At 36.3% G+C, this 22,412-nt stretch overlaps 1 protein-coding gene across 4 annotated transcripts in view; it reads left to right on the forward strand.

The window, feature by feature from the left end:
- LOC149257644 (leucine carboxyl methyltransferase 1 homolog) overlaps positions 1-22,412 on the forward strand; it is a 247,296-nt gene that overhangs the window by 75,100 nt on the left and 149,784 nt on the right. For all 4 annotated transcript variants that reach the window (XR_016256758.1, XM_089414501.1, XM_089414502.1 and 1 more), the window contains exons 6-9: positions 10,270-10,372; positions 11,015-11,135; positions 11,296-11,343; positions 11,836-11,919. Coding sequence is in view for 3 of the 4 variants with exons in the window: in XM_089414501.1 (XP_089270627.1) it covers positions 10,270-10,372; positions 11,015-11,135; positions 11,296-11,343; positions 11,836-11,919 (356 nt within the window). In the remaining variant the exon portion in view is untranslated. The remainder of the gene's footprint in view (positions 1-10,269; positions 10,373-11,014; positions 11,136-11,295; positions 11,344-11,835; positions 11,920-22,412) is intronic.

Below are 22,412 nucleotides of genomic sequence, written 5' to 3' on the forward strand. Positions count from 1 at the left end.
AAATTTTAAGACCAAGTACTAGATGGACAACTATTGCTTTGATGAGTAACTATCTTATATGAAATGCAATTCCTAGGACTTATGTGAAATGCAAGAATCTTGGTTGATTTTACTTAAATGCCTAGTCTAAGTATGTCCTTTGATCTTTGTCTATATCCGGTGCCTCTGGTGCTGCAGAGGCTGTGGCTCTGACGACTGCAAGGTCACCGTTTTAGATACTAAAAAGAGTAGACTTCTCAAGAGAAGATGCAAAGGTGTTCCTATCTCTCTATCAACCAAGCTTATGCTTGGAGGTCAGTTATTAAATGCAAGACTAACTTAGAATGCAAATGCAAGGTGAGATTAGCAGATGATTAATGAAGCAAGATTGTTAAAACCTCGAAGCACTTAGATTACGATTTAATCTGAGTTATACGCTAAGTACTTAAGCAAAGATTCAATGGATAATCCCAATCACAAAGATAAATGCCAATCTTGTAAAGTGCCAACAAAGTAAAATAAATGACTGAAATGCACAATTTGCCACCAATTCACAATAGAAATCTCAATGTAAAATGCTAATGACAATTGCTTGAAATTCCAAAACTATTTATCCAAGAGATGTTCAAATAGCCCAAGTATTCAATTAGATCCAAACCAATCAACTATCTTCAGATTTTCCAATGTCATGCAATTAGAGTGAATTTCTTTCAATGCCAATTAGTTCAAAGAGAATTAGACTCCAGCAAAGTTACCATTCACTAATCAAATAATGAGAATATCTTAGAAGACAAATACCATCAGTTTCTTAAATCTGATTACTGAACCCAAATATGTTCTGTGTGAATTCTCAAGAGCAAGTGCACGATTCAATGATTGGATCTTTTGTGAAACAAATGACTTCTAATTTATAAATAAATTCTCCAAACAGCTAGTTGGCTTGATTCTCGTCAAATTAATCTTGACCGTTGATAAATATTTAATTAATCTTTTAATCTCTATCATCGAAATATTTATTTTTTGAGGAATTTTTGAATTTTTCTTTAATTAGCTCAAAATTAATTATGTTGAGCTAGTTTCCTCAAAAAAGACTTTGACTTAACTATCAAGGCCCAAGGGTCCAAAATTTCTTGGAATTTTCAATATTCCCTTGCTGGGAGACCTCCAAAAATTAATTTCTCTAGAACCCACAATTTTTATTTTATTTTATTTTGGAGAATTTATTTTTTCTAAGACTTAATTTTGACTCTAATTAATTAAATTTCTGGCTTAAGATGTTTTAATTTATTTTTCCAGAAAATTTAATTAATTGACACATGAGGGGATTAATAATTTTTTCCAACCCTCTAATATTTTAGCACCATGGCTAAAATATTATTTACATAGGATAATTACATTTCAACCCTCAGAGAGAAAACCCATTCGTTATAGACCCTCAATTATTTTACTCAATTTTGCGACTCAATATGATTTAGTAGACCAAATGATTTGTAATAAAATAATTTAGCTAATTAGCTAAAATTATTACCAAATCACTTTATAGAAGACTCGACTAGAACACTAAGACTTACTTAAGATCTTGACGACAAAATCCACCCTAGCTTTGGGGTGAAGTTGGAGGGAAAAACTCTACCGATCATTTGTGTTTAGAAACACAGATGAATTAGTGAGAGGGAAAACCTCCTAGGTTGGAAATCATCACCAAAATAGTAGGCTTACCTAGGTTGTTACATACATATGGTCTTATTAAGATCATTTACATTATAAACTTGTAGAATTGGTTTACAACTTTGATAGACTGATGACTGATGAATCCATGATGATCCGAGTGCTTGAACATGATGGAATCTCTTCGCAAAAAAGTGTATTGCTATAGGGTAGTTGACACGGAGTAGTCAACATCTAGCTCTACTTGGGGACACCTTGCTTCACCAAAGGAATGTGAGAATCTAGAATCTGCAACCAAACAACACACAAATTTATATAAGTAGCGCCCATCCAAAAATCATCCAAAGATCATCATATAACATTAAGCACATGAAATAGAAGCTGTACTGAAAAGAAAATTTAATGTATGAAATAAAATGTTGAAATAAAAACTACTTTAACGACAGAAACAAATAACAAGGATTGGGGTTAGAAATACAATATAGAGGATGCCCAATGGCATCAAATGTCATCTTTGAAGAACAACTTGAGCATTTGTAGGTAAGTCAAGTGGTTCACCATCTAATGTGCTCAAGTGGAATGAATTTGGTCCAGCGATGCCTCTGATAATGTAAGGACCTAGCCACAAACTGTCAAACTTCTTGTGATTTCCTGGTTTCTCATTTCTGCGATCCCAAAGTAGTACCATATCTCCAACCTGCAAAGATCTAGCTCGAGAAGATTTATCAAAGCTTTTCTTAACATTAGATTGACTTTTACACATATTATCAAAAGTTTTTCTTCAAGTTTCATCTAACTCCACAATTTGATCAATTCTATTTTGGACATCTTTATCAGTGGAAAAATGTTGAAGGAGTTGATAAGTTGGCAATTTAAGGTGCACAAGTAGAGTTACATCCGAACCATAAACTAATTCAAAGGGACTTTTACCAGTAGCTTTTTTCTTTGTAATCCTATCTGCCCATAATGCATACTTGATTTTGCTATCCCAGGACTGCTTATTATCTCCTACTATCTTCTTGATAATGGTTATAAGATTTTTATTACTTGATTCAACAAGGCCATTACCCTGAGGATAATAGTTAGATGAATGAGATAATACAATGCCATACTTAAGCAAAAAGATGAAAACTTTGCAGAACTAAAAGCTTTGGCATTATCAATGGTGATTTTAGTTGGGACACCAAATCTAGTAATAATGTGATTTTCAATGAAATCCATAATAACCTTTTCAGTGGCATTCTTAGCAGGAATGGCTTCAACCCATTTAGTGAAATAATCAATAGCAGTTAAAATCCATGAGTAGCCATTGCTATAATTTTCATGAAATTTCCCAATGAAATCCAAACCCCAATGCTGAAAAGGTGACTCAACAACCACAGGTTGTAAGGGCAGGGCAACTAGCTTCTATTTCCCAGTGAATAGTTGATAGGCTTGGCAGCTTCTAACAAACTTATGTACATCAAAAAAGATTGAAGGCCAATAATAAACAACTCTAAATTTTTTGTGGGTGGTAGTTCTTGCAGCATAATGGCCACTGCAAAAACTTGAATGAAACTCAGAAATTAACTTATTGGTCTCTACTTCATCAACGCACCTAAGTACAATACCTTTGTTGGGAATAATACTGAGAGGGGGTGGGGTGAATCAGTATTTACAAATAAATAACTTTTTCCATTTCATAATCAGATTTATATACGCTACTTCAGTGAAGGGAACTCTCGTGTGCACGCAATTGTTCTTAAGGCAACCATCGTATATCTAGTGAACTTATGATTTAGTTAATTCATCATATGTGGATCTTTAATCAGTGCCTCAATACTTTATTAAACATTAAACAGTAACCATGTGCAGTAATAACAGAATAAACCATCACACATAAGCAACACACATGAACACGAAGATTTAAGGTGGAAACCCAATGTGGGAGAAAAACCACCTGCTACTATTGTCTCTGTCTTCTTTTTAATATAAAGAATAAGTTGTCTACAATGTTTTACTAGTGTAAACTCATACCAATACGCAGGCACCCACCTGCAGAAGGCTACAACCTTCTCTCGTTCTCCAGCTTCTACTGGAAGGGAGCTATAACCCCCTGGCTCTTGTACTGGCTGATATGTTTACCAGTACATAGGTGCCAACCTACCATCTTCACTCGTTCTCCAGTTGCTACTGGAAGGGAGCTCCAACCCCTTGATCTAATCACCAGCCACTACTGGCAGGAAGCTTCGACTTCCTCACTGAAGGCTCCAACCCTTAGTATCCTCCAGGGACCACGTTTCATAAATTTTCATACTAGATACTCCTGGTACACAACAACACAATATGAAGGCCACGTTTCATCAAATTTTCATATTGGACCCATCAGTAACATTGAAGCTCAAAATCAATCATCACTGCAATACAACCATCAAATACATCTGCATCAACCAATCACTGAAACTCAATCATCAATCTCTGATATAACTGAAACCCAATCATCAATCTCTGAATCAACCACAATTGAATCAATCAATCACTGAAACCTCTGACATAACTGAATCACTCAATCACTGAAACCTCTGACATAACTGAATCACTCAATCATCAATTTCTGACTCAACCACAAATGAATCAATCAACACTGGAAACTCAATCAACTGACACTTGATCAAGATTCAACCAATCAACTAGAACAGACTAATCACTGTAACCAGTACACAGATCTGAACCCAGAACACTGCCTCAACAACCAAAACCAACTGCAACCTCAAAAATCATGTGTCAGAATGTATACACTACTTCAATGAATCTAACTTGCATGTATACACTACTTCCTTTAACCCAACCTGCGTATACCTCTAAAGATACTGAATCATAAAACTTCTAAACCATAAATTGTACCAATCAATGACATTCTGAAGATCTACTGTCATATCACAGAGTTTTAAACAGATAACAACAAGGATCACCCTTCTTACTCAATCAATCAATCAACCAGACTCAATCTCCTTATACAATCAATTTTACTTTCAGATCTAATGAAGACATCATTGACAAACAACAATAAAACAACAACACTGATCAGATAGATCAGTCATCCCTGAACAACAAGCTTTTCTTCTGCATACGCTACTTGGAAGTGTTGAACCAACGTGTATACGCGCCTTCACCAAGGCGAACCAGTGTATAGATTTGCAAATAAAAACTTATAACTTCGCAGCTATTCCAGACTTCAGATATACCCATATCATAGCATTTAAAGGACAAAACATTTGTTAGCACTCAGATCTAGCCTATCCATTATCAGATCACATAATGATAAGTCATTATGATCCTGATCCATCATTATATCTCATCCATCATCAAACACTCAAGTGCATACTTAGTCCAGACCAAGCAGAGCATTAGAAACCCATAACATGCATATTTGCTTTTGATCTAATTCTTCATAAGATATTCATTACTTGTGCACTTAGCCCTTTGATCTTCTCCTCATATAGTTTTAGCCTTTCTCAATATCTCGGACCAAAACAACACTTAGAACTTGTGTTATTCTTAGACGGGATCAAGTAACCGTTATTCCGCTCAATATTGTGGGCTAATACCATAGTATGGACCCTTGGTATTCGTTCAACTTAATTTCCTTAATTTTCCTTCCCATATTTGCTTTTCCTCTTGTGAAAGTGCGTGCATACGTATACGCTCTTTTTGTATAGTGAACCTGCTTGTATACACTCTTTTTGTACAGTGAACCCGCGTATACAACTTAACATACTGGAAAAACATTCTTTTTCCTCAATTGCTTGATTTTGATCTGTAGTCCTTTGTTCCATCACCCTGTTCTTCTGTACCATTACTTTGTTACCTCTGAATAGCCTTGTTATAATGTGATTTGCCATTGTATATTACTTCCGAACTGATTCCTTTGAACTGCCCTGCATTTTGTCACATTTGTAAAAACAACTGCCATTCATTCTGTCACATCCTGTTTATCCTTTTATCAATTAGTTCATTCATCAAAGAACAACTGTTATCAAGGAAAACACACACTAACAATCTCCGTGTATCAAACCTTTGACTGTTATTCTGTTCCATCATTTTGTCACCTCTGATCTGTCCTGTAGATTTATCTAGTTACTATATACTTGTTTCTTCTACAAGTGAGTTGCCATCAAGGACACCACATGCATCATAATGCCAACAACCTTCAAGATTTCTGCATTTGAGGCCATCCTTCATAAGGCAATACTTAGTTGCTTTTAATCTAAGAGCCCTTCTTTTATGAGCAACTAAATGGGTAGGACATGTAAGGTTTAACAAATAATGAATGATGTCCTTGTACCAATCATGCAATAAGCCCTCCTTTACAGCAGCTAGCCATGAGGCTCCTCTCTCAGGCGACTTCATCCTCTTGTTGCGAGAGGAATTGGAGCACATATGGGAATTTGTATGGTGTTAAGAAGAGTAGGCTTGAGCAGTCCAGGGCAGAGACAATGGTGTATGTGCACACCAACCTTCGTCTTATATACAGGCAGAGGGAAGAGTGGTTGAAGGGAAAGACAAAGATGTGGGATGTCTTTCCTGATGATATGGGTTTGGACAGCAGTGTTGAGTTGGCGTTGGCCAACATTGATCTCAATGATCCAGTGCTAGAGCCTGTTAGATTTGATGATGCTGATACTGTGGAGGGGTCATCCTCCACACCAGCAGATGCATAGGCGACTATGCATACAAGGGAGGAGGAGGATGCAGAGGAGAGCAGTGGTGACCATGATGATGAGGGCAGTGATGTTGATTCTGATGATGACTATGAGGATTGATGACTCATGAGTCATGGGCTACCTATTGCATTAAGGCTTGTATACCTGTTGTTGTTTTGTATTTTCTATTTCTATTTGCATTTGGCATTGCACTACCTATGTAACACATTTTGATTTTGATGACTCAATGAGAAAACTACAGCTGTCAGTGTCTTTATCTTACTATCTTGTCTTTCTCCTACTGGATCATTGATGAATTGAATATGTATTATGATTTCTCGTTTATGAATTTAGAATTTATGAGTCATTGATTTATCATTTATGTGACATGTATTTGAATTTTGTATGTACTATGCATGCTATAATGTTACTAACTTACTTTGTAAACAGTAAAACTTACATCTAGATTAAGATCTATGTTTGAAATCAATGAATTTGTATCATTAATGAGAATTTGTGCAAGAAATATCTATTTTTTCATATATATATATATATTAATAAAATAATATATAACGTATTCGAATGTGTCTTGTTCCGGGGGGTCAACGTGTCTGAACCCGACACTCGAATCCCCGTATCCGACGAATTCTGAATCCCCATGTCAGGTTACTTAGTATACTATATACTGAAGTTTTGAGGGGGGACGCCTAGACACACCCCTTTTGGGGAGTCTCGTCCACCACATTGGGGAAACGAACCCCCTTGCGTCTCCCTAAGACTCCCCAAAAAGGGTGAGTGGGGAAATGCACCCCCAGTAGACTCCCCGTCCCGGGTTTGTGGGGTGTGAGGGGTGCGTGCACCCGGCCATGAGGGATGCGTCCCTGTGGAACACTGGCAGATACTCAGTTGCTCAAGCAAATCGATTTTCTCAGTGGCTGAGTTCGGCAAGAGAAAATCGAGTTAGAGAGTGAGTTGCAGGTGAGAGAGAGAGGGCATTAGCAATAGTCTAAGAGTGCAGGACAAATATGGAAGGAGCAGCACAGAGGAGGGACATAGTTCATTAGCGCAGAGGAGTGACGCAGGCATGACGCAGTCACTGTGCAGAGGGTGATGTAGTGAGGCCAACGAAAGGGCAAAATGTCCTCTTCGGGGTCAAAAAAACACTGTGGAGTGTGAGAAATTCATCAGTATATTTTTCTCAGTGATTCTTCCTCTATTTTGGCTATTCGTATCTTGTACAAAAATTATTGCTGAAGAGTAATAAAATAAACCCTCATCTGCTGCACCGGTTTTCCCATATTGGGTTTTTCCGGGGACGATTGTCCAAAAATAACTGTCATTGTGGTTATATGTGATAGTATTTTTCTCGCGTTTATTTTCCACAATTTTTATTTTTGTAGGTTGCAGTGTATATGTTTCGAGATTTGCTGTAGAAAACTGCAAATAATTTGTTTAATCAATTTAACAAATAGAAGAAATAATATCAGTTGCTGCAGTAAAATTCGAGACATCGAATTTTCACAATGAGGAAGGTTCATAGAACCTGTTGGAACCAAGGTGATGGCCATGATAATGGGGTATAGCTTCATGTAATGGCTTTTGCCCATGTGCTAAATGTTTTGTCCAGGCCATCTTTTGCATTTTGTGGTACCTTTCCTATTGAATGTGGACATATATGCTTTTGACTGTTTTTAGCTGCATCAACCTCTGGGCTTCATTCCAAGCCATGACCCAAGGTGTGGGCAAGGGGAGGGGTGAGCTGACCTTATGTGGACTCGATGGAGGAATCTGGACCCAGGTGGGAGAAATGATGGATGGGGTAATAATGAGTGGAAAGAGGGTAATATAAGCAATAAGAGAGTGGGACCACGCAACCAAAATTGGGGTTTCCCATGAAATACCATCCCTGAAAACAAGTGGTCAGTAAAAGGGATCCCACGAGACTAGAATCCAAGGTTAATTCCTAAAAGGGGTCTACGGGACAGAAGCACAAATCTAGCCCATTCTTTCTGCCGAATCCCCCCATTAATCCATGCCCATAAATGTCCATGATAAGAAAACTACAAAACTGAATTTCAAAATGACAAGGCATACCTTTAGATTCGGGGGGCCCACCTTCAAACATACGATCATGGTAGATGGGCGAAGGACATCATGGCTGGCTCAAGTGGCGGAGAAATGGCATAATGAGCTAGCTATTGGTTGCCAGCTGAGGACCATCTTGTAGAAAATTTTTCTCGTATGGATATTACCCACAAAATGGTGGGTAATAGGACTGAAAGGTTCTTTTATTGAACTGTACAGCGAATGATTGAAGCCTGGAATTGTTGTGCAGTATACAGCAGTATTGGTTGTGATAGATGGTGTACAGATGATCGATAGAGAGGTTGGTGGCTGTGGTATCGCTGAATGGAAGTGCAAAGATGGCATGGATTTGTACAACCATAGTGACAGCGATAGTAGAGATGGATAGGTACGAGATTTGATAGATGGTATACAAATGGTTGGTATGGAGTTTGGTGGCTGTGGTATCGCTGAACAAAAGTACAGAGATAGTATGGATTCATACAACGATAGTGGCAGGTACAACAAAAATGGATAGGTACAACATATAGTTATGAATAAAATATGTATAAATAATAAAAAAAATATATAATAATGATAATTGTAATAATGATTAGTTAATTAGTAATTAGTACTGAAGAGACATGTCTAAATGGGACATGACCTTCCATGAAGAGGCACCTGCCTAGGGTGTATAGGTAGGCCCTCACTCTCATTTGTAACATCATTCTCATTCATACATTTTAATAGACAAGTGGACAACAATATTGTGGTGGCCGTGTGAAAAAAATTGCTGTGCAGGCTTGTGGAATGGAAGCTCATACACACCTTGTAATTTTTTTTCTCTTTTTATTTAAGTTTTTATTATATATTTATTTAATTTTCTATATATATAATTATAATTTTGGAATCAGTTTTCAAATTTTGCAGCGGTTAATTTCTTGGTCAATTACATTGGAATCAGAGAAACTACCAAAAATCTTGAGAATGGCTAAGAGCCTTGCCAAACAAGGTAAAAAAAAAGAAAAAGAAAATTTGGCCAATGGTCTGGATTAGAAAAGGAGGGTCTGATCCCAAATGTGATACTAAAACCTGGCTCATGAGTTAGTTAACCAAAGTACTTGGAATATAGAAGTATTCATTTAGGATAAATAAATATGAATATTGGATAATTGTATGAATGACTTGATATGGTTCGGTTACAAATGAAGACACCGTATATATATGTAGGTGGGATGCCCTTTCATGAACAATCATGTCCTTTCATAATTATTAATGACTATTTAATGATTATTATTATTATAACATTTATGTTCATAACATGCTCATCTCATCATATCAATTTATAATACTTGTATTTGACCACGTATGGATCTAGATCTCACTTACAACTCATTACTAATTAGTGGATAATGACAACAGTTCATCAATAGAAAAGGATGACACCCCAAGGCTTGATGTGGCCATAGCCTAAAAGGGGTAAAATATAAGTTTTATTTTATAAATATACATTAGCACAACTATATTTGTAAGATGGTAAATTAAATTTTTAAAACTGAGCCAATTTGCTGTGAATGAAGAAGGATTTTTTTTTGTATTCACAGGTCAGCAGGCTTCCGTGCTTTTTAATATGTGCACTAAACCATTGAAATGGTATTTAGTAAAAATGATTTGTGATGTTATTGCCATTCTTCTTCTTCTTTGTGTAATTTCATTTGTACCAAATTGATTTAGCTTTCTTTCCATGAAACTAGAGGTACATCTTATTTGAAGTGCTGAAATATGTGTGAGAATAATTGAAAACACTGTTTTTGCATGCATTGATGATTATTATATTTTTGAACTGGACATTCTAAGCAATAGGTTTTCCATGCAGAAAGAGGGGAAGTGCACAGTGAGCAGTACAAACTTCTTCCTTTGGATTTGCGTGATATTAAGGATCTGGATGCAGTTATTAACCTAGCTCAGTTGGATCTGAGGTGAGGGGTGACACAAATTTCTTGGAGCAAAGATTTGCTTCTTCTCTGGCTCTTTCCTTGGCCAATTAATCTACTATGAAAGCTTTCAAAGATCATATTTTTCCATGTTTAAATGTTTGGATAAACTTATAATGAAATGCATAGATGGATAAAGCAATGTTTTAAATGTGCGCAAGTAGGAATTATTCTTTCTTGGAATTTTGGCATCTTTCTCTTCTTTTTCCCCATCGAAGTTGGTTGTACTTGCTTCTTTTAGTTTTTTTTTTTCTATCTAGGCTCAACATTGAAGTGAGGGCCATGCCAGGGAATTTGTTCTATTGGGAACAACCTATAGCACTATAAGCAACAAAAGACTGACATGATCATAATTGCCTTAATTCATGTTTGTGAAATGAATGAAGAGGGTGCTATGAAGTTGACAAGAAATGCTTTGCTGTTCTATATTCTTTAGTAGTATACTGCTTTTGTCTTCTGAAAGTCTTATCCTTGAGGATTTTGCTTTCTTTTCTGGTTTTCTTTTAATTGGGAGATTGAAAACATTTTATGTATTTTATCATCTTGCCTGTTTACTGGCCTCAGACCAAGTAGGTGTCTGCTTTCCACAATGTTATTAAGCTCTTTCTATTTTGATGCTGTCATCAGCATGCCAACCTTTATCATTGCAGAATGTGTTCTTATCTATTTGGAGCCGTATGCAAGCCATGCATTAGTAAAATGGGCAGCAGAGAAGTTCTCCACTTCAGTGTTTGTCATATATGAACAGGTTCACTTCTGTTCTGGAAATAAATAATGTGTGTGAGCGACTTAATCTATGATGTTGGATCTCTACTAAAAGTTGCTTTTGACCTTTTTTTATTCATTGTGCATTCTTTGTATTCTTGTTCCTTCTATATAAAAGAACTGAAAATAATCTGCTTATGCAGATTCATCCAGAGGATGCATTTGGACAACAGATGATCAAAAACTTAGAGGTAAAGGGAATTCATTTTGCAATGTTGGAATCTTTAGAAAGAACTACAGATTCTTTTGAGTTACACAGTTCACCTTGTATATGCAAAGATGTCTAAGATTTAGTATCCATGCCAATTTCTCAGTCTTTAGGGATGATTTTAAACTTCATAGAGCAATGCTCAATTCTTGAACTTGAAATGGGGATAGCTTATGCAAATGCTTTCTTTCTCATTTGTTATTATAGTCTCATTGAGTTTTATCTCTGAAAAGGATTCTCATATTCTGCTGATTAATCATAGATCCTATATTTTTTTTTGCTATGTTATTGCTCGGACTTGTCATTTAGAATTTTAGATGGCAGAAGCTGTTTAAGTGAGAAATATCTGCAATGGTTATGTATAGTAATTTAATTTCATAGCTTAATTTGAGGGTCTTTCCAATGTCATCAATTTCTTCATAATGCATGAGAATGGTTCATGTGATATCTGTATAATCATATGCTTTTGTGGCAGAGTCGGGGCTGTCCTCTTCTTGGTCTAAATGACACACCATCTTTGGAGGCCAAGGAAAAACTTTTCACAGATTCTGGCTGGCAGGTACAGTCATTGTCTTAAATGCAATAAGCTAGAAGAATTTAAAAAATTGTGGGTGAATCTTGATTTGTTAGGTTTCCTTATCATTGAAATAATTTTGCATTGTGAACATCCATCCCAAAACAAGTAGATAGCTGTCCAATAAATTCTACTGCTTAAATTATCTAGTGAGCTGCAAAGTTATAATTCAGACCCAAAGAAAGATTTTAAACTGAGGTTGTGTATATTTCCACTTTGACAACAATTGGGATCAATCACAACCACTTATGCTGGGGTGTTCATAGCTGAATTTATTAATCTATGATCTCTTCACCTGCTAGTTCTACCCTTACTGTCTGGTATGTTCTAGGTAACTTTGCTCTTCATCATCTATAATGATTTTGCAGATACGCTTTTTGAATCTATGATAAATATGACATCTTGACTATAATAAGGGTGGCATTTCTTCTTCTTTTTGCGGCATTACATGATTAGCTTTTCTTGATTGTGTTTGGGTCTTGAATTATGCTGTGTAGCCTATTGTGTGGGTTTGTTGTATTCATTTCTATTCTGCCAAGTAATTTATTTGTAATATCAGGTATGTCTGATCCATGCATTCGACATAGGAATCGGCCTGAGGAATTGGGTTTTAGTTGACTTGGTTTTGTATTCTAGTGTTCATTTGTTTCTATTTTAGGATTTAGGCCTTTCATGTTGTTCAATAATCAATTACAAGGAATTCTGATGGACGTTTTGTTACTCGTGTTTGCTACTTTGCAAGTTTTCTCTACTATTCGTTTTTCTTTCAGTATCTTGGAGAGCCCGTCATGGAAGGTCTCAAATTCATTGTTGGGGTTGCATTGTGCTATAAAGTTCTATCCACCATTAATAGACTCATCAAGTCAGTTAGACATTTTCATCTGGGGTCTCAAGGTTCAAGAGAGTAAGTAGGGTTTCAAATGAGGAATTTGGCAAAATAGGCCTCATGAAATAGGGGTTTCATCCATCTGTTGTGGCATGGGTCATCTTTATAGCATTTCTGCTGTTAATGTGCATTTTGCAAGCATATGATGTTGTAATGGAAATTTGCCCCAATTTGGGGATGAGCATTGCTAAAGTATTTGCACCTTGTCTTTTACGGTGTATAGGAATGTTGTTGTGAAAAATAGTGGTTTTGGTGTAAAGGAGGAGGAATTTCAAAGGTATATCTGTTATCCATGATTGCAATCTTCCCCCCCAAATAGTCACTATGATCTATTTCATTTTTTGTGTATAGTTTATTTCTCAATTGTATGTGTCATGTCCCCAATTAATAACTTTGCTAAGGGAGTTCTCAATTTTGCAATTTTTGGTAGTTAATACATATTTGGCATATAAACTTAGGAAAAGTGGGTGAAAAAGGAAAATTTACAAAGGTGCAACCTCCAAACATTAGAAAAACCATGAAATTCGATGGGAAATGGAGAGTAGGGGCCACTCCAAGGGAATACGCACCCCTTGGAGGAATTTGAATTAGGTGAGAGAGGGAATTTGATGGGTGGAGCCCACAAGGAGCATGAGGGATGGCTAGCTATAAATTGGAGGTGAGGCTCTCATTTTAGGGGCTTTTGATCATTTGACAAACTTTGTTGTTTCTCAAGTTGTTCAGTTGAGTCACAAGTGTTGTTTAGCACCAGAGTTTCCCAAGGAGGAAACTCACCCTTCTCTTCGGTGGACTATGAGTGCCACCCTAGGAAGGTATCACCATTGTCTTGTGGAGGCAGGGAGAGACATAACACAGGTGCCACGAATTTTCTGAGCTGAGTTGGGACGCAAAACCAGAGCCACGCTATCCTTTGGAGAGTTGGTGCCGGGAATTAGGAGCTACACCCATTTGTTGGACATTACTTGCAGAATTTGTTGGAGGAGAAGAGGAAATTGCAGAGCAGAAGTGAGTCCACCACTCCAGTATGAAATTCCCTTGCTGAGCCTACGCAGTCATTGCCCAGGCCTGCGCAGTCATTGAGAGGGAGTGCTTGTGGGTGGTCTTGTTCAGTGGAATTTGGAGCTGGGTTGTTGTGTGGGAGTTAGAAGGGGGACAAGGGAGATTTTCCATCATTTTGGAGGGTTGTAAAGACATAATTTCCTGCAGGCCGAAATTTACTGGTAGTGGAGGAGTGTTGGGAATTTGGGGCCAATTTTGGAGCATCAAAACTAGAGGAAACCCTTTATGGGTTTTTGGCAAGGACCTCAAATCTAATTTTGTAGAATTTTCTAGGCAGATCTGAGGGGTCAAATCAGGGTCTCAACACAACCAGCAGTGTAGAATTACTGGGCCAGCGCAAATTTTTTGATAGATAAACTCTAGCAGCAGTTGGGCATTGGCATATCCACCACTTGAGGCTTGTAGCTTGCCTTGTGCAAGCCCAAGTGCACTCTTTCTATTTCACATTGTATTCCAATAGTTTACATAATAAAGTTGCCCATTTTTGGCATGTTGGGAGCATTTCTGGGTTGTTGGTGTTTACCAATTTTTTTTATGTTGTATTGTTTTGCATGTTTTTGTTATCACTGTGAATTTTTCATTAGGAATATTACAACATGGGTATCGCTTGTGAAAATTCTATTGAAACCACTGGTTATTATTCTTCTATATTTTGAGATTACTTCTCTTTTGTAAATTACTTACGACAAACACTGAATAAAAATACAACTGCAATTTCACCAAAAATAATCACAGCAATTGAGAATATAACACACACATAAAAATTGGACACCGATATTTTTGGACAAATTAGTCCCTGGAAAAACCCCAGCGTGGGGAAAACCAGTTATGCAGATGAGGGTTTATATTATTTCTTTAACAAATCAAGGATTATATAAATTGCTTGCCTTTCACTGGCAAAGCCCTGACAATTTTCTCTTCACTACAATTGACCAAATTGAATTGGGAAATCAAGAATCTCCCTCTGCAAACCAACTCGGACTCTCTTAGGCTATTCACACCTCCTTTGGCAACTTGCACTGGCAAACTAGAAAATACGAATTGGTCACCCAGAAACTCGCATTGCCTCTAGGAAATCAATCTCATGAGCAATACTGCCTCCAACAACTCGACTAACCAACTCACATTGCCTCTAGAATGTTGTTCCGACAACTGGAAACAAAAACGACCCTCTGGCAACTCGCACTAGATAAACTGGCTATTCACACTGCCTAATTCGACCTACCTCTTGCAAAACCTAAGTCGGCCTTCCTCTTGTAGAATTCGACCTCCTCTGTGCTCTCAAAAATCTGGAATCATTGTGAAAAATTTCTCCGGAAATTCTCTCTTTCTTAAAACCCCACTATTGGTGTCTCCCACACTATCACCAGCCCTTGCTATCACTGCAAATTTGTTGTTCGAATGATCTCCAAGAGCCCCATCACTCGCCTCTTATAATCTCACGTTGACGAATCAACAACCACGTTCTAAATCCAATCAATGGCTACGATCAATTTGACTTCCTCAAATCACTTTTCTAGAAGTCACTAGAGAAAAATTGATTTGTCTCAATTAATCTTGTTTAATTAACCCATTTCTCTAAGTTAGACTTAGGAAAATAATTAAAACTGGTTAATTAAATCTAATTAAGACAGTTTCACTTGGAAACTTCTTCTGGGTATTGTAAATAATTAATCCACTTGTGTTCTTAGCCTCATAGATACCATCTGGGACTAGAAAACCTATCTGAGCTACCAAAACTAACACTCCCCTCTTAGCGATGAAGATTTTCTCCACTACTCCCAACTTATCCCTGAAGAAAACAAACTTTGCTTTACCCAAGGCCTTTGTCAAAACATCTGAAACTTGCTTGTTGACCACTCATGTGTCAACCACCCCTTCAGTAGAGTATAGTGTAGAGCAATCATAAATTTTTTCAGATTTCATCATCATCAAGCAGCTTTTGGTCATCATAATGTAATCCAAATTTGGCAGCCCTGTGGGCCTTGAATTAAAAATGGTTCTAGTATGTTTATAAAGCCATGTGAAACATCTAGGTAAGGCTATGATTTTTGCCAAAATGTTTCACTCTAGGGAGTTTTTTTCCTCCGCCAATTATTTGTGTTTTTAAACATTTATAATTGGTAGAGTTTTTTTCCCAAGCATGCCCCACGACTAGAGTGGGGCTCAGTGGTAAGGTCTTAGGTGAGTCCTAGTGTATCGAGTCTATGTAAATTGTCATACTAGATCATCTGTAAAGTGTCGCAAAATTTGGTTGAGTCTAGAGGTCATGTTTTTATTCCCCTTATGTATGGGAATTTTCTATGTAAAAAATTGATGTAAAGATGTAAAAAAGTGTTGTCTATAGGAGTTTTAGGGGGCATCAGTACTTAATTTTACACCTCAACTCCTAAAATTCCTATCTAGACACACTTCAAAGGCGGAAAAATATGTTTAACCCCATCTAGAGTCATTTTTATTATTTTCTGGCAAAAAAGGAAAAATAATTAGCTAGAAATTAGTCAAAAAATTAAAATGAGAGAAAATAAAATTTTCTCCAAGTGGAAAAATAATTAAAAAGGTAATGTGTTCTTTCCAAAAAAAAGGATCAAAGGGAAAGATGAAAAAGTCTCATTTCCAAGGCAGAAAAGACCCACAAAAAATTCGTTTGGCCAAAGGGAAAATCTTTTCTCAAGGAAATCGATTTTTTTGGTCTAGCTTGTTATTTTGAACGAGTGAATTTCAAGAAAATTATTTATGAAGAGTTTGTAGTAGTCCAAATCCTCTCCAGGGTCAAATATTGGTCCATCCAGCACATCAATCAAGGAGGTCGAATTTTCCTATGGATCTACGTAGTAGTAATCAAGGGTTTGAATTATTCTGAGGAGGATCAAGCCATGGATCAAGTCAACTAGCCATTTTTTCCACTTGGAGGCTCTCACACTCTCATTTTTCTATATAAGGAAGCTCTAAGCTCCTCATTTGTAACAATGAAAAATCTTGAGCTCTTGGCTAAGTGAAGCTCTACTACCCTTGTTATATTTTTTTGAGCAGTAAAATAAAAGTCTTTGGAGCAAAGCTAAGGTGCTATTCTTCAATTATATGTTATAATATTTATGATCTCTTGTGCTTAATGTTCTACTAGCGTTTTAATTTGTTATTTCATTAGCTCTTGAAGATTAATCGGTGTACAATTATCTCGTATCATTGTTTAGATTTGGAGAAACACACTAGATGGAACCGATCTATTGGTTTTCTGTTAAATCCTTACACTGCTCTATCACTGTGCTATCCAAATCTCCGTGGATTTAACAATTATCTTTCAAGTGTGTAGAAAATAATATTGTTGATTAGATCTTGGATACTTGGGGGCATTCTCGGTTGAATTAACCAACTATTCAAGGCTCAAGCATAGAAGTCGAAATAAGAAAAGGGGTTTTCTTACGATTTTCTCAATATCGAAATTTTATCTATCTTTAAAATCTTTCAAAATTATTTTACGACTTTAATGAATAAATCTGCTATTTAAAGAGTTTGTCACTGTAAATTTGTAAATAGATCTTTTATATATATATATATATATATATATATATATATATATATATATCTATATATATATATATATTTCCTTTTAACCATGTATATAATCTCCATCTATTTATATATACCTGTTGGGCTTTCTTGAGTTTTTCTTGCAGATCTAAAGATAAGGCATCGATTTTGGCTTGGATCTTGTTATATATATTTTTTGCAAGCTTGATCCCATCGAAATTTTGAGGAAAATCTTTTTTTGAAGTTAGGATTAGCCTCCTAGCCTAGACGATTAGGGCTTTCGAGGGCAGCGAAAATCTGTAAGGAAGCTGTCTAGCGTTTTTTGGTGGCCGCAAAGGTTTGGAGCCTTATTTCCCCCCAGATTGAATTTTTCCCCAAGAGTTTCCTCTATACAATTTTTTTGCAATTTTTTTGGGGGTTTCGCTTGAAATTTTTGTCATTTTTGCTCTTCAGATCTCATTCTTGGGTAGCCTCTAGCCTTAAGGCTTGTTTTGGCACCTTGTGAGGGTTTGTTTGTGGCCCATATCATTTTTGAAGACTCTTTCTTGAGGGTCGTAGGAATTCTAGGCCTCTTTTCTCTAGGCCGCAAGCCCTCTAGGGCTTTAAAATTCTTGCCATTGATTTATTTGCTAACCCTTGTGATTTTGCAAGAGTTTCAACGATCTTTTTTTTAGGGTTTCACCATATATTCTTGGCATAAAAATTGATTTTCAAAGGATTGACATCACTTGCAAATTTTTTAGGAAGCCGCATATTTTTAGGCCTTTTTCCTCAAGGTCAAGAGCTCCTAAAGGAGCCTCTTCTTTGACTGGTGTGAAGCTGTTTTTTTTTTGAAGAATTTTAAGCCTTGATATTGAAGAAAATCACCATAAAATTTTTGATAAAATTTAAATAAAAAATTAAATCATTTTTTTCTGAATAGGCCATGAGTTCTTAGAGGCCTTCCTTCACCTAGGCCGTGGGCTTTGTTGACGGGTATAATTTCTTGTTGGAGGCTGAGGTCTTTTGGAGGGTTGGATCAACTTGTTGGAAGTGTTTGGAATCATAATTGATAGCTGATCTGGTTTGGTTTTGTATCTTAAGGAGGTGGTTTTGTGAAGTTCTTTCATCATTGTAATTCTCCTTGAGTTGAAGAGTCCTTTCCCTTTGTCAAAAGGACTTCTTCTTTTGTAACATAATAATAAAGATCTTTATGTTTTGAGGGAGCTTGGGATCTCAATCCCATGGTATCTCGCCTCCTAATTTAAAAGGGAGGCATCCACTTTTCCTTTTCCCTTAGTATTTAGATCTAGCTTACTAACTTGTCTCTCTTGCATTGCTAGCTTCATTGTTATCATAGTTTAGATCTAATCTCTTTGGTTGCATTCATTAACTAGCTATTTGATCTAATTGCATTTGAAATGGTTTGTCTTTGTTTCACTTGCAGCTGAAGATTTAAAGTAGTCTCTCTAATATCTTGCTAGCAATCTCATTTGCCATCATTCACTTGTGCTTTCATTATACAACTTGTTTCCGTTGTCTAATATAAGTAAAGCCATCTTAAGAAGCATTAATTGTTAAAGACATTTGGGACATTGCTCTAATATCTAATCTAATTGCACTTCTATTGTTTCATTGAATAATATTCTATTTGCTTCATTAATCATTATTGTAAGCTAATCATCTTGCACTCATAAGTGATTCTTGATTATAAATGGATTGGCTCTTTCTCTACTGAAGTATTATTGTCATTGAATCTCACTGGAACATTTATGTTTGCATTCTTAAAATTTACCTCCAAGCATAAGCTTGGTTGATAGAAAGATAGGACAACCTGCTTCATATCCAATTTGAGAAGCTTGACCCTTAAGCAACAGTAAAATGAGTGCCCTTGCAGTTCTCTTGCAACCGAACCCTTGTAGGAACAGAGGCCCTTAGGTTGCTAGAACTTAGAAGTCTTGGGTAGGTATCGTTAAATGAGACCTTAGCCTCTTGTTGATGGTGCCAGAAATTCGTCAACCAAGGGGGTCTCCCTTGTATGAAGTCCAAATTATACCTCACAATGTTTGGAATAAGAGCCCCATCTAGAGTATCGACTCGGCCACCATAACTCTAAGGTTTGCCTTGGCTGCAATGAATAACACAAGAGAGTATGCACAAAACCTTTGAAATCAACAAGAAAGTTGACACTGTGAAACACCAATTACAATGTGTAAAATGAGACTTTCATGAGAGGGAAGTAAGAGTGAGTCTCTAGAAGGAAAGTAATAGTACTATCCTAAGAGAGGCACATGAGAGCAAGGAAAGATTCGTTAATTATCTAGCGAAATAGTTCACATAGACACAACAACCATTAAAGCACATACAACACACATTCAACAAGATAAGCACCAAAGCCAATGAAATAGTTCAATTTCTTTAGTACAAATGAACATAACATATATCGCAAACATCTAAAGAATAGCCTTACAACATTCGCGATACATGCATGAAAATGTGTTGGCTCAACGAGCTTCTGATTATTGGTGAAAGATCCAAGTACATAGTTACAATTGTGAGACACTAGCTCCAATAGTGGAACATTAAGTCACTTTTTGCTTCTCCAAAGAATGATCTTTTCTCCTATGCCAAGCATAGTTATCAAAACCGAACCGGTCATTGAATTGGTATACCCCTCGGACCAGGAACCGGTCAAAACCGTACAGAAACCGGTAAAAAGACCGGACCAAAAAATTGGTCAACCAAAAACACATAAAATATTCAAATTTTAAAGAAAAACATATATATTAATGTGCATTCATATGAATCCAAACCATTTATACACAAATAATCAAAAGTTCTTTTATATAGCATGTAAGAGTGCACATAACCAAAATAACATCGAGTGCACATAACCAAAATAACATCGAGTGCAATCCATCTCTGAACCGAAAATACATCAGCAAACGAGCTCCACATGGCCTCTAACATCTAAAAAAAATTATGCTACAACACATACCTACATATCATCAAAATCATTGCCTATATTGGGATCTTCGTCATCAATATCATCCTCTACACAAAGTCTTATTGTACCGTTCTTTTTCCTAACAATCACCAGGTTGGAACACCATGTTGAATGCCTCGTTTGAGCGATAATTCCTGTTGCAAGCATCTTTGAAAGCTCCTTTTGAACCAAAGGGGCTAACTTAGGATTTATTTGCCTAAGCTTTTGACGAAAGGGTTTAGCATTTTCATCTTTCAAAGGGATAGTGTGCTCCATGACATCTTCCCTATAACCTTTTAATTCATCATAAGAAAATGCTAAAACATCCGGATATTCACAAAGTAAATTGGTTAACTTTTTTCTTTCTTCAACATTAATACCCTTGCCAATTTTGATAATCTTTGGATCCCTAGAAGTACCAATGTTTACCTCGATGTATTCGCCTAGATCCATTTTATTTTCCTCTTTCATTTTTGTGGCATCATGCCGATCAAAGTGTTGTTCTAAAGAAACCACATTCCTAGGAGTAGGATTTATGATATCTTCATGATCATCAGATCCAAACTCCTTAGAATCTATCCGAAAATTTTCAAACTCATCCAAATTATCAAGAAAACGAATCACTTGTTTCTCGTCATCAAAGGCTTGCCAATGCTCTGAGTTATCTGGAACAGAAGGCCTAAATATAACTTCCATTTTTATCTTATCCTTAATCAACCCATCAGATAATAGCAAAGTAGAAGCAGCTACAACAAGCTCATTTGCCGAACTATTCTGCTCTCTTGGGATAGCCTCAAAGTCAAGGGCATCAAAGTATTCCATAGTATCCCATACAACATTTCTATAATTCTTTAACCTTTGATTTTTGCATGTAAATTTATTTTTAATTTGCATGATAATTAAGTCGGAATCCCCCTTGATGCTAAGCAACTTAACTCTTAAAGCCTTTGCCAACTCAAGACCCAAAAACAAAGCCTCATATTCATCAACGTTGTTGGTTGCTTCAAATTCCAGCCTATAGGCAAACTTGAAAATATGACCATGGGGAGATTTTAATACCATTCCTACACCTTTACCATGCCTAGACAATGCACCATCAAAATACATGTACCAAACTTTATCCTTGAGATCCCCAATCTTTTTATCAACCTTATCATTGGGAAGAACTATGGAATTAGACAGGATAGCATAATTCCCAATGTCAAATTGTTCTTTAATTATCTCATTATGAGGTCTCTTAGGATCTTCAACATGGAATCTTCTCTCAGGCTCTCTATTAAGTCTCACAAAACCATCACCTCTAGGAGAAGGAATCATAGCAGTGTTACTTGGGAGCGGGAGCGGAAGCGGAAGCGGGGAGCGGGAGCGGAAGCGGGAGCGGGAGCGACCATTTTCAGAAGCTCCCGGTTTGGGAGCGAATCCCGGAGCGATTTTTTAAAAATATATATATTTTTTAATTTTTGATACATATATGTCAACAAAAACATGTAGAATGATGAAATAGACATAAAAAACATAAAAAAACATAAATTGATCATTGAACCATATCACATCAATCATCTAGAAATTATAATCGTCATCAACCTTAGTAAAATAATAAATTAAAATAACATTCAATTCAATAACATTTATCATCATTGATCACCAAAGTAACAAGTTGTACTTGTAAGCCAAGTTTAACCATTACAAGAAGTAATATCGAAGATATTTCTAAGTCCTAACTTCTAACTGTTAACATGATATGAAATGTTAAAAATTTATAAAATGAAACATGAATAATGAGATGAAATGAAACAACTTTAGTCTTTCACAAAGCATCATATTCATAATTCACAATCATTACCAATGAGTTATAATTGCCAAGGCCCAACTTCAAACTTCAAATTTTCATTGTCACAGTGATATAATGTTTACAAAAAATATCATAATGTCATAATGATATGAAAGAGTCAAGAGTCAAGAGTCAAGGACTCAAAACTCAACACTGAACAATTATGAAAACTAAAGTGACAAGTCTAATAGAAACTAAAAAAGACA

The sequence above is a fragment of the Pinus tabuliformis genome, chromosome 6 (genome assembly GCF_031772625.1).
Source record: "Pinus tabuliformis cultivar Carrire ecotype Pingquan chromosome 6, CPIR1, whole genome shotgun sequence".
Taxonomy (NCBI): Eukaryota; Viridiplantae; Streptophyta; class Pinopsida; order Pinales; family Pinaceae; genus Pinus; species Pinus tabuliformis.